The sequence below is a fragment of the Oncorhynchus masou genome, chromosome 29 (genome assembly GCF_036934945.1).
Source record: "Oncorhynchus masou masou isolate Uvic2021 chromosome 29, UVic_Omas_1.1, whole genome shotgun sequence".
Classification (NCBI taxonomy): Eukaryota; Metazoa; Chordata; class Actinopteri; order Salmoniformes; family Salmonidae; genus Oncorhynchus; species Oncorhynchus masou.
In genome coordinates this window covers 23,718,684-23,731,431 of record NC_088240.1, presented here as the reverse complement: position 1 = coordinate 23,731,431, position 12,748 = coordinate 23,718,684, and the positions used below count along the sequence as shown (strand labels likewise).

At 44.7% G+C, this 12,748-nt stretch overlaps 1 protein-coding gene across 2 annotated transcripts; it reads left to right on the top strand.

Moving 5' to 3' along the window:
• Positions 1-304: 304 nt before the first annotated feature.
• tnfsf11 (TNF superfamily member 11) lies at positions 305-9,694 on the top strand. 2 transcript variants are annotated; one of them, XM_064944324.1, is made up of 4 exons: positions 305-654; positions 2,824-2,859; positions 7,417-7,576; positions 7,722-9,694. In XM_064944324.1, exons 1-4 carry the CDS (start codon positions 460-462, stop codon positions 8,183-8,185), a joined length of 855 nt encoding a protein of 284 aa, XP_064800396.1. In that variant the 5' UTR covers positions 305-459; the 3' UTR covers positions 8,186-9,694. The 2 variants fall into 2 exon arrangements, with proteins under 2 accessions (XP_064800396.1, XP_064800397.1); XM_064944325.1 differs by having other exon boundaries at positions 307-654; positions 7,417-7,552.
• The last annotated feature ends 3,054 nt before the right edge of the window (positions 9,695-12,748 follow it).

Here is a 12,748-nt window from a genome sequence, read left to right as displayed (position 1 = left end):
CAATTCATTCATCCTATGATCATAAATCAAATCAACTGTTATTTGTCTCATACACATGGTTAGCAGATGTTAATGCAGTGTAGCGAAATGCTTGTGCTTCTAGGTCCGACACACAAAAAGCGCTTGTAATTGCCATCTCTTTTTATCCAGCAAATGTCCCCATACCAATCATTCCATCAGCGCGGCAGGTGTGGTCTTGGGCAACAGCCACAGCCGTGTGTTATAAAGAGCCGGGTCTAGTTTAACCTGTCCTGTCCTACGGTTATATGTGTGTGCGCGGGTCTTGACAGGCAGCACACACACACACACGATACTAGAGATCACTTTCGTCTGATTGGCTGTCTCTCTACAAAGGGAGCCGCTAGTCTTCTGCCCACCCACTGTTTATAGCTCTACTCGGTCAGAATTTCCTTCCTTCCACTGAAAGTAGGCTATTCATCCAGAGCACCAGGTCTCACCATGGCAGCTAATGATTACCGAGGCTACCTGAGGAACCACTCCGACACGGAGAGCGCTCAGCCCCGCTACCACCCGTCCCATGGCTCGGAACCCACCTATAGACCGCTTATATTCGGAACTCTTGCTATTATGGGATTTCTGCAGATTGCATCGAGTGTGGCGATCTTGTTACACTTGACAGGTTATCTCCAAGAGGTAAGACACTTTAAGGTGCACAACGGTTGATAATAGAACTAGGCCTATGCGACACACATGCGAGTTGCGACACGAGTGCCTGTCATTTTAACGTGGAGCTGCGGGTTGCCTGCTTGCAGTTCGATTTTAAACAAGCAACCTAACAATAGCCTAAACAATATGAATATGCAACATTGTCGTTTTATTAAATAGTTCTCAGTTCCGCATTGCTTTCCTGGAATAGGCTACAAAGACATTTTGCAGTTTGAAGAGCACAGGTTTGAACCTAGCAGGTTTGCGCATATACAGTTCCGGCTCGCCACTTATTGAGAAACTTGCGGCTGATGAGCGTGAGCACTTTCTTAGAACAATCTGTGCGCCGGGCTGCAAGTGACCGTAGTTCTGTGAACTTGTCCCCAACAGTAAAACAAGCTGTCAGCGCTCTGTGTTTTACATAGCCTATCTATCATCTCTCTACTGATGAGATTTCCCGCCCAGATTATAGGGAGTTAAAAGTTATTTCGGCAATACAGTATTTTCCATTTGTTATAGACCTTATCAAAGCAATCTCCCGTTTTCACAACACTACACCTCAACAGCGAATGTCAGGCAGATGGGGATAAACATACTGTAAAACTGTCATTCAAGCAATCTTGTTTGTAAATTACAGCTGTTGTTACTTATTGCAGGCAGTTTTGGGGGTGTTTACTCTGGTATTTAGAGATTTTCAGAGGTATCCGTTGATGACTGAGAATAAACAGATGTTTCTTAAAGTTTATTATGTAGTTTGGGGAGGTGGGCTGCAACAGTTCATAGCCAGGTGGTTTCAGAAACCCACCAATAATCTCTCCTAAAGATTTTTAGCTGTTCTGAAATTCAAAACAAAATAAAATAGTAAATTCGTATTGCCAAAGCAACAATATACAAAATAAACATGTATCAGTTCTCTTATCTCTCTATTAGCCCTCAGCATACAGACAGAATAACTTTTCAGTGATATTGATGGGCTTCAGTGCCAGTCAGGTAGCTAATCTGTCAGTTACCCGTATCACCCTGCACAATCAGTCTTGTATAAGACAGCATTAACATTCTTTCTGGGTTGTTATTATTTCTGTATGGTGGTTTGTGGAGTTGAATAGATTCATGTTTCAACAAGCCAAACAAGAAAACATTTCAGTTCCATCACGATACTCCATCAGTCTTCACACACAGACCTAACTAAGTCCATCCAGCATCTGGTGTGTGTTTGGAGAGAGAAAGAGAGAGCGAGCGTGCTGCAGAATAATGTCAATGTTTGTTTGACCCATCTTTTGCCATAAACAAAAGTGTTGTGGTGTGTGCTGGTAGCTTGTTAACTCCTGGAGACAAGTCAGAGTAGGAAGAGAGTATCTTAGAGCTGTATTTGGCACGAGGACCAGGTTGTGTTAGGAAATGGATGCAGAGAGAATCTCTGCTGTGAGCCATCAAATTCCTATTTAAAGTCTCCCATTCAGACTGTCCTGGTCCTGCAGTGAGAAAGCGTCTGATTGGGCTGAATTAGCTTTCCACTCAGCGAAGAGAAAGAAAAAAGAGACACTGAGCCGTTCTCTAAATAAACGGTCCTCCTGATGACAGGGTAGCACTTTAAGGTGACTCATGACGTAGGAGAGCCGAGATATTGGTACTACACCAGTCTCCCTGTCTGAACACCTGTAGGAGTTACTGTATCTGATGATGGAGCAGGAGGCAGCACAGCACCGTGCCTCAGGAGGAATGTGCTGATGTAGGCTGTTTCTAAACACTCACTCTGAGGGTCTGAGAGACCCGGATGTACAGGACAGCTGGTTCTAGATAGGGTTATATGGATGGGAATCAGTATTATAGGTAATGGTTGAAATGGCACCTGGAACCCAGGGATACAATGCCTCACCAGACTATATGTCCATGCTAGAAAGCTCAATAAATTGCAGGGATGGAAGTTGTGGTTATAAAGTTCAGTTCTTACAATATGTCCTCTAACTATTTGATCAATTAATGTCGTTAATGGTTGGCCAGAGAGTCAATTCACATGGTGTTCCAGGTTTCAGTCAATTAATTGTGACACCCTTGGGGCTACCTGTCAACAATGTGTGTCTGTTTTACTCTGATAGATTAGGGGGATTGTTAAGTAATATTCGTCGTCTTAACGCCAGTGTTTGTTTCTGTTTCCAGGTAGACATCTCCTCTGCCCCACAGCAGCCAATAGAGGTGAGTTTACCCCTGTCTGATCATAATAACCAGCCCTCTCATTGGTCCAAAGAGGGTTTTTACTGTATGTTCTGTACTTCCTGGTAAGGTAAAATGAATATGCATATGTTTGTCATTAAAGCTCAGGAGGTTGTCAGATGACACTTTATATTATAATCTTATCAGATGGTATTTATCTGGTAATGTAATTAAAAAGGTAATCCCAGATAAATAGGCTAATTACTGTGGAAGAGGAGATGTGTGTGTGTGTGTGTGTGTGTGTGTGTGTGTGTGTGTGTGTATATATATATACACACACACAACTTTTTTTTGGGGGGTGGGGCAAGTTATATATACACTATATATTTAAAAAAAGTATGTGGACACCTTCAAATTAGTGGATTCGGCTGTTTCAGCCACACCCGTTGTTGACAGGTGCACATAGAGTGCACATCCATGCAATCTCCATAGACAAACATTGGCAGTAAAATAGCCTTAATGAAGAGCTAAGTGACCTTCAACGTGGCCCCGTCATAGGATGCCACCTTTCCAACAAGTCTGTTCGTCAGATTTCTGCCCCTCTTGAGCTGACCCGGTCAACTGTAAGTGCTGTTACTGTGAAGTGGAAACATATATGAGCCACAACAACCACACAAGCTCACAGAACGGGAACCACTGATCGTCTGTCCACGAGCCTAAAATCACCAGGCGCAAAGCCAAGCGTCTGCTGGAGTGGTGTAAAGCTCGCCGCCATTCGACTCTGGAGCAGTTCTCTGGAGTGATGAATCATGCTTCACCATCTGGCAGTCCGACGGATGAATATGGGTTTATGGCCCCAATGCATAGTGCCAACTGTAAAGTTTGGTGGAGGAGGAATAATGGTCTGGGGCTGTTTTTCGTGGTTTGTGCTAGGCCCCTTCGTTCCAGTGAAGGGAAATCTTAATGCTACAGCATACAATGACATTCTATACGATTCTGTGCTTTCAACTTTTTGGCAACACTTTGGGGAAGGCCCTTTCTTGTTTCAGCATGACAATGCCCCCATGCACAAAGTGAGGTCCATACAGAAATGGTTTGTCGAGATCGGTGTGGAAGAACTTGACTGGCCTGCAAAGAGCCCTGACCTCAACTCCATCGAACACCTTTGGGATGAATTGGAACGCAGACTGCGAGCCAGGCCAACATCAGTGCCTGACCTCACTAAAGCTCTTGTCCCTCAGCAATGTTCCGACATCTAGTGGAAAGCCTTCCCAGAAGAGTGGAGGCTGTTATAGTAGTGAAGGGGGGGGGGGGGGTGTTCAACGAGATGTTCAACGAGCAGATGTCCACATACTTCTGGTTATGGAGTGTTTGGGTGGACATAAAACTGTCAAAGCACCAGCAAAATCAGCTCCAAGGGATTTTAATTTTGGAAATTTGCTACAAAGTATTCTCACACATAATAAAATAGATATATGGTATGTGATTGTATACACATGTAAGCAAGGTTTGAAATGATTATGTTTTAATCATGAATGAAGTTTGGGGTTCTTGTGGTCAATTTGCAGTCTACAAATTATTTGTATATTATGTTCCGGGCCCCTGACCATTCACCCAAGAAAAGAAAAACAAATATGTCTTGCTGTTGAATCTAGTTGATGATCCCTGATCTACAGGATATAAATTCCAAAGCTCTGTTTCCTTTTTGGCTTCATTCATTGATTCTCTGACACGAAACAGCCTGGTCCTGTGTGTGAGTTAGCCTATGGCAGTCCTGTTTGGTCAAACCAGAATATCAGTAGAAGCGAGGGGAAACTGGGTAACCACCTTGGTGTGTGTGGTGTGTTCAGCCATTGGATTTCACCAAGGGGGGGGGGGGGAAGTGTTACAACACATTACACCTTGTAGGTTGAGTAAAGGCATTCCAACAATGTTTTGATGCAAGGCATTTCTTCCTCCTATAAATTGCAACCAGGAAGTAGCAGTATTATCAGCATGGGGTGGTGTACAATTCAGTATTTAAAACTTTAAAAACAAACTTTTATATTAAAACAAAGACAAGGTAACCCGTTCTCAAATTTGTGCTTAGTCGTGCTGTTCCCATGCTTTTGTTTTTAAAGTGAGGAGCAGAAAGCTTGTTGTGCATACCCAGCAGCTTTACACCCTAAGCCAAATCCAGCTTCAAACCCTAACCCCAGTGTGGTCTGGAGCCTGTAGAGAGGTCAAGCCAGTCATCACCCTAATAAGATGAGGATTGGGTGGGGGGGGGTCTAGAGTCAGGTTGGCCTGTAATTTACTGTACTGTAGTGGGGCACCAATCAGATGATATCATGGTTTGGCAGAGGCAGTTGCCTAGTCTCTTTGTCTTGAGTGAACCTTTGCTCATCAGTAACAGTGGTGTGTATATAGCGGTGGAATGCACCATTGTTGAGGTCAGACAGGAGTTTCTGTAATTCCTTCTTGGAATGTTCTGCCATCTCTGGCACAGGTTTCCACCAGGAACAGCCAAATCTTTCCAAGAAGTAAAACGAAGTTAGCAGCTCTACTATGTTTTGCTTTGCTCTTATTGCCCCAAAAGAGTGCTTAGACAAACCACCCACTCTGCTCTGTCCTGCCTTAGACTAAGGAGGCCTTTGTGTCGTCAGAGTGACATCTCGGACAGGGATGGTTCCCGTGCTGTAGCCTCAACCCTGGTCCAGCCTCCAGGGTGAACCCTGCTCTAGGCTTTATGGGGTGTGAGGCTGACAGGTCCATTTGGCTCCTACTGCGTTATCATACAGTCGTGTGTGTGTGTGCGGTGAGTCTTCCCTGGGACCAGTGTTAATTTGCTGATAAATTAGTGGGGGTTTTAAAGAACAGGCCTTACTAAGAGCTGTCAAGTCTCGTGTTTGCTTTTGTTAAGTGCCCTTTGATTTGAGCCAGGATCGAGCCAGGCTGGGTCTACAGTGGGACCTGTGGTCAGCCTGATGGCCGGAGGGTCAGAGAGCACAGGATACTCAGAGCTCAATGGGTTGGAATGGATGACTCATGGCTGTTGTCTATTGTACAGTGTTGCACACTATTGTGCAGTGCTGGGCTGTAGTCTTCTATTGCACTGTGGACTGAACTGTGTGAAAGGTGATACAATAGAGGAAAACAATCTAGTACAACACAGGAGTAGATAACTATAGTCCTGGACGGCCACACAGTGTACTGGGTTTGACCCGTCACCTCTAAATCAGGGACTGATTCAGACCTGGGACACCAGGTGAAGGGAATCTTTGTTTCATGAATGTCATTTATTGGCCAGAAACATCCGTAGGCCTGGGTCTGAATACACTACAGTAGTAAGTTTTATATAGTAGACCAGTAACCATCCCAGCTCTGTGTCTATCCAGCTAATGTAATCTTCTATTCCTGGGAAGGAGGTATTGTGGTTGAGTGTCTCACCACAAATCAAGGCCAAATGCCACCGTGTTGGGCCAGGGGCAGTTAGACCGTTATTTCTCCGGAGCCTTGGCCAGACTTGTTTACCCTGTCTAATTCTAAACCACCTTTCTGTAAACATGTTTAAACGCAAGATGGTTTTTAGAAGAGCGACAGTACTAATCTTGGACTCAATGTCTACAGGGCTGTCTGCTCCTGTTGTTTTCTGAGTAAATATACAAGATTTAATATTAGTGTCGTGCAGGTGCAATAATGGTGCTGCAAATCACAGTGATGATAATTTCAGGGCAAGTGTCTGTTTTATATGTAATGTTCTGTGCCATCTCTATTCAGAGGTGTTGTGTGTGGTTTTCAGGTAACTTAAGAACAATCTTCCATTTCAACATTGGCAGGGGGTGGAGGGGAGATGACATACCAGGGCTGATCAAAATGTAGGAAATGACTAAACAAGTTGAAACATCTACAGGATTGTCTCTGTTCTGGAAGTAAGTGTCTCTAGCAGACAGTAGGTCTTCACACGGAACCCAGCCTGGGGAACTGTCGGATTGTTTACCTGCATAGAGACTGTTTTGTTTGTCTATGTGCTGCGTCTTGTCTCCAGTCTGTGTACTATAGCTCAGACTGGTGATACGCATGTCATCGCACCACTCCAGGGTTGAATCTAATCAAGTTAGAAGTGGTGCCAGAACTGTGACAGGAACATCCATCTGAAAGGTGACATTAACCAGCTGCCCTAGGGTTATAGAACCACACCACAATTACTGGTGCTGCTCACAGCTCAGCGCTCCAAGCTTAGAGGTTCACTTGGCAAAACTACTGGGAGAAGTGTGTGGGAAACACAGGCAAGCACACACAAATTAAAATAGACAATGAAATAAGCATTGGTTGAAACATGTGGCAACTGTTTAGAAAGCATTATGATTGGGCTAATGATAAATCACTTCTAGATACTGAGTTGCAGCTGGATGGTCACTCACACTGTCTGATTTAAAGGGAAGAATTTGTCAAACTACTGTACAAGCTACACTACAAAATTACCCTGTGGTATCCATCCCTCCTCTCAGTAACTACTTTTTTTAAACTGTTGATGCCGGAGTTCCCAGGCATTTACAGTTCCACCCTGCTTGGACATGTAATGTTCCGTTGAGGACCATTTCCTTTCCATTTCCACAGGAAGTGCAGACAGAACCAATCATTGCTGATGCCCTGAGGGACCCGAGAAAAGGCAGACAACGCTGCAAAAACCAGGGGAGGGAGGGGCTTCCATCAGCTCATCTACCAATCAAAGTGACCATTGACTACGTGAAGAGTAAGCTCATAGAAGTAGCCAACAGTAAGCCACAGTTTATAGCTAGATTAGAACTAGTCTACTGCAACCAATATTCATATACAGTACAATGGTAAAACTATGTGACAGATTGATTTATTTGCTGATTAGTTGATCAACTGATTGACTTGCTGATGTATTATTGTCCCAGAGGGGGAGCTGAGAGCAGCTATGATCCATTGGGACGAGGCGCAGGGCCACCTGAAGAAGATGCGTTACCATGACGGCCATCTCCTGGTGGACGAGTCAGGCCTGTACTATGTCTACGCCAAGACCTGTTTCCGCTACTACGACCTGGAACCTGAGATGGAGCCCAGCGACGCCCCTGGACATGCCCTCGCCACACCCCAGACCGTGGACGTAAACAACGCCCAGCTCATCCAGTACATCTCCCAGGAGAAACACACGTCCTCGCCCAGCAAGTCTGTGGTGCTGATGAAGACAGGCAGCACCATGCGCTGGAATAACTCCCAGTATAACATGTACTGTGCCCAGCAGGGCAGGGGGGTGATGCTACAGCAAGGGGACGGACTGTTTGTTAACGTGTCCAACGCCTGGATGCTGGACCCTGAACCGGAGGGGACGTACTTTGGGGCGATCAAGATGGGGGACTGAACCCACATACTGAGAAGGAGGATGTGCTACTGGACGTTCTGCAGGCGTAACTGCCAAACAACCACCGAGAGACTGAGCACTTACTGCATGTGAGATTACTGAATTTGTAATTGATTTGTTTTTGTATTGAAAAGATATGGGCTATGTTGCTCTTCACCAGATAGCCTTCTAACCCGATAGAGAATGATGATAGGCAGTTATTTAGATGAGGTGTTATGGATACCTCTGGTCACTCACTAGGCCTCCACAAACCACATAATACGCCGTGCACACATACTTTAGACAAGACAACCATGTTCCTTGTGGTCCAAAACGACACTGGATGCTTTTTAGTAGACCTGTAACATTTTATACAGCTGATAGTTATCAACCACTTAAGATTGTTGATATTTGTAATTCCAGGGAGCGCTTTTGAAAATGTTTGTACAAAGTTTTTTTTTCAAGCATAGTAGTATGAATCCTATTGAAAATGTTTGTTTATCAGCTAACGACACAGTCATTCCTCATCCCTAGCCTGGCCCCTCATAGTTTACTAAACAGTGTCATCGTCTTGAACAGAAGCACAGCTGGGGTACTTTGTTTCTAACGGAGTAGAGTTTTCACCAATCATGCTCCTCTGTCTCTCTTGGGAAAGGATGAAGTAGAAGTTAGAGGGTGAATAGGATGTGATTCAGTAGTGAACACAGTACCACTGTCCCTTCAGGCAACATTTAACATTACATAATGTGCTGTGTAAGAACAGTGATATAAAACTGTTAATTTTTGTTTTCCAAGAAAATCGTGAAAATGGAGTACAGAAGTGGTAGCTAATGGCTCCATCACTGCATTGACTTTGTTTATCCAGGAGAGACTTGGTGTCATCCCTCATCCCAGTAACTGAGGGGAACATAGTTGTGGTTTGGATCAAATGTTTGTTTTCTTATTTTGATTTGTTTTCCCCCAAACTATAGTATTGAACTCTCCTTGCCCTGTCTTTGGTAGTTTATACGAGTAATGATAATCACAAACAACTGATGTAATGACGCAAACTGAAGATAGCTGGCCTGTCTTACCGTAGGGGACGAGAGCAAAGATTCTTGTCTTTATGAAACTAGCGGATCCAGATTGACTTTGGTCCACCTTTAATTTATAGTTTTTTTTTCATTTTACTCTTCGAGAAGGTAAATGGGAATATGCACTAAATGTATTTATTTGACATAAAAATGCAGATATGTACCATTGGTTAAATGATCTGTCTGCTGTAAAAGCATGTATATTTGATGTCTGTATTACAGTAGGCCGTACTTAGTTTATCAGTAGATGCGCTTTTTTTGTTCAAACACAGGGGCTCAATGTTGAAATCTGTATTTCTTTTTTATTTAGACAATTCTGTGTGCACTTGCCAAGCCGAAGCAGAATATACTGTCCATCATAAGATTGTAGCAAACTTTTAAATCTTCATCTTGTTAAAAAAAAAAAAAAAATGTTTATTTATGTCAGTTTAACTAATAAAATCATTACTTTTCTATATAGGTTTGATGTTTGTTACATTATTTTATCATCAAATCGAAATCTATTCGTCACATGCGCCAAACGCAAAAGGCGTAGACCTTACCGTGAAATGCTTAATTACAACAATGCAGAGTTTAAAAAAGAAAAATGTGCTAAATAAACTAAAAGGAAAAACAGTAACACAAAATGACAATTACTAGACTATATACAAGGGGTACCAGTACCGAGTCAACGTGCTGGGGCACAGGGTAGTCAAGGTAATATGTACATGTAGGTAGGGGTAAAGTGACTGTGCATAGATAAGAGTAGCAGCAGCATATGGGAAGAGTGAAGGAATGTGAATGTGTGGCATCAATATTTTATTTATTTAACGAGGCAAGTCATTTAAGAACAAATTCTTATTTACAATGACTGCTTCCCCCGCCAAATCCGGATTACGCTGGACCAATTGTGCGCCACCCTATGGGACTCTCAATCATGGCCGGTTGTGATACAGCCTGAAATCAAACCAGGGTCTGTAGTGACACTCCTAGCACTGAGATGCAGTGCATTAAACCGCTGCGCCACTCAGGGGCCCACGTGTGCGTGACCGTGTGTGTGTTTTGCAATATCAGTGTAGTATGTGTGTGGTTAGAGTCCGGTCAGTGTACATTGAGCCTGTGCAAAAGAGTCTATGCAGAAAAATATATTAAATAAGAATAAAATAAGGGGGTCAATGTAAATAGTTTGGGTAGCCATTTGATTAACTGATCAGCAGTCTAATGGCTTGGGGGCGTAGAAGCTGTTAAGGATCCTTTTTGTCCTGGACTTGGCTTTCAGTTCCGCTTGCTGTGCGGTAGCAGAGAAAACAATTGACAATTTTTAGGTCCTTCCTCTGACACCACCTGATAGAGGTCCTGGATGTCAGGAAGCTTGGCCCCAGTGATGTACTGGGCCGTCCACACTACCCTCTGACACCACCTGATAGAGGTCCTGGATGTCAGGAAGCTTGGCCCCAGTGATGTACTGGGCCGTCCACACTACCCTCTGACACCACCTGATAGAGTACCTGGATGGCAGGAAGCTTGGCCCCAGTGATGTACTGGGCCGTCCACACTACCCTCTGACACCACCTGATAGAGGTCCTGGATGTCAGGAAGCTTGGCCCCAGTGATGTACTGGGCCGTCCACACTACCCTCTGACACCACCTGATAGAGTACCTGGATGGCAGGAAGCTTGGCCCCAGTGATGTACTGGGCCGTCCACACTACCCTCTGACACCACCTGATAGAGGTCCTGGATGTCAGGAAGCTTGGCCCCAGTGATGTACTGGGCCGTCCACACTACCCTCTGACACCACCTGATAGAGGTCCTGGATGTCAGGAAGCTTGGCCCCAGTGATGTACTGGGCCGTCCACACTACCCTCTGACACCACCTGATAGAGGTCCTGGATGTCAGGAAGCTTGGCCCCAGTTATGTACTGGGCCATCCACACTACCCTCTGACACCACCTGATAGAGGTCCTGGATGTCAGGAAGTTTGGCCCCAGTGATGTACTGGGCCTTCCACACTACCCTCTGTAGCGCCCTGCGGTCAGATTCCGAGCAGTTGCCATACCAGACAGTGATGCAGCCAGTCAAGATGCTCTCAATTGTGCAGCTGTATAACTTTGAGGATCTGAGGACCCATGCCAAATCTTTTCAGCCTCCTGAGGGGGAACAGGCATTGTCGTGCCCTCTTCACAGCTGTTTTGCTGTATTTGAACCATGATACACTAAGTCCTTAGTGATATGGACACCAAGGAACTTGAAGCTCTAGACCCACTCCACTACAGCCCTGTTGTTGTAAATTAGAGGCGTTGTCTGCCCTCCTTTTCCTGTAGTCCACAATCAGCTCCTTTGTCTTGCTCACGTTGTGGTCCTTGCACTACACTTCTAGGTCTCTAACCTCCCTATAAGCTGTCTCATCATCGTCAGCGATCAGGCCTACCACCGTCGTGTTGTCGGCAAACTTCATGAGGGTGTTGGAGTCGTGCTTGGCCAGACAGTCGTGGATGAACAGCCCCCGTGTTGAGGGTCAGTGAGGCGGATGTGTTGTTGTCTACCCTCAACACCTGGGGGCGTCCCATCAGGAAGTCCAGGATCCAGTTGCATTGGGAGGTGTTCAGTCCCATTGACCTTAGCTTAGTGATGAGCTTGGAGGGCACTAAGGTGTTGAACGTTTAGCTGTAGTCAATGAATAGCATTCTCACATAGGTCCTCCTTTTTGTCCAAGTGGGAAAGAACAGTGTGGAGTGCAATATAGACTGTGTCATCTGTGGATCTGTTGGGGCTATATACATATTGGAGTGGGTTCAGGTTGTCTGGGATGATGGTGTTGATGTGATCCATGAGTAGCCTGTCAAAGCATTTCATGGCTACAGATATGAGTGCTACAGGGCAGTAGTCATTTCAGCAGGTTACCTTGGCGTTCTTGGGCACATGGACTATGGTGGTCTGCTTGAAACATGTAGGTATTACGGTTAATGTCCCGTTGGTAGGATCTGGCTTCTCGACCTCTGTAGCGGCGTCTCCCTTTCTTACAAATGACGGGGATTTGGGCCTGGTCTAGGAAGAGCAGTATATCCTTCACATCGGATTCATTAAAGAAAAACTCCTCATCCAAGGTGAGTAATCACTGTTCTGATGTCCAGAAGGAAACAATGGCAGAAACATTATCTACAAAAAAAGTTAAAACACAGCACAAAAAAAAAACACAAAATAGGTCGTGACCATGAAATGGCGGCCATCCCCAAACGCCATTTTAACATAAATGCATAACGCTATGAATAGTGGATGTGTCACATCATCCTTTACAGACTTAAACAGAAAGTTTAAAATGACGTGACCAAACCAAAGGTCTACCCTGGTCATACCCAGCTCCAGTCATTATACCATATGGTGTAACCCTCGTCTTTACCCTACAGCTACTGTCATATGATGTAACCCTTGTCTCTTGTCATATGGTGCAACCCTTGTCTATTGTCATATGGTGAAACCCACTCTCCCAATAACTCAGTGTAGATATCTGAACCACAGGGGACCTGGGGAGT

Coding starts and splice junctions, on each gene's coding strand:
- tnfsf11 (XM_064944324.1), top strand. CDS start 460: ATGGCAGCTAATGATTACCGAGGCTACCTGAGGAACCACTCCGACACG. Junction 2,860..7,416: donor CCCCACAGCAGCCAATAGAG/GTGAGTTTACCC, acceptor CCATTTCCACAG/GAAGTGCAGACAGAACCAAT. Junction 7,577..7,721: donor GCTCATAGAAGTAGCCAACA/GTAAGCCACAGT, acceptor TTATTGTCCCAG/AGGGGGAGCTGAGAGCAGCT.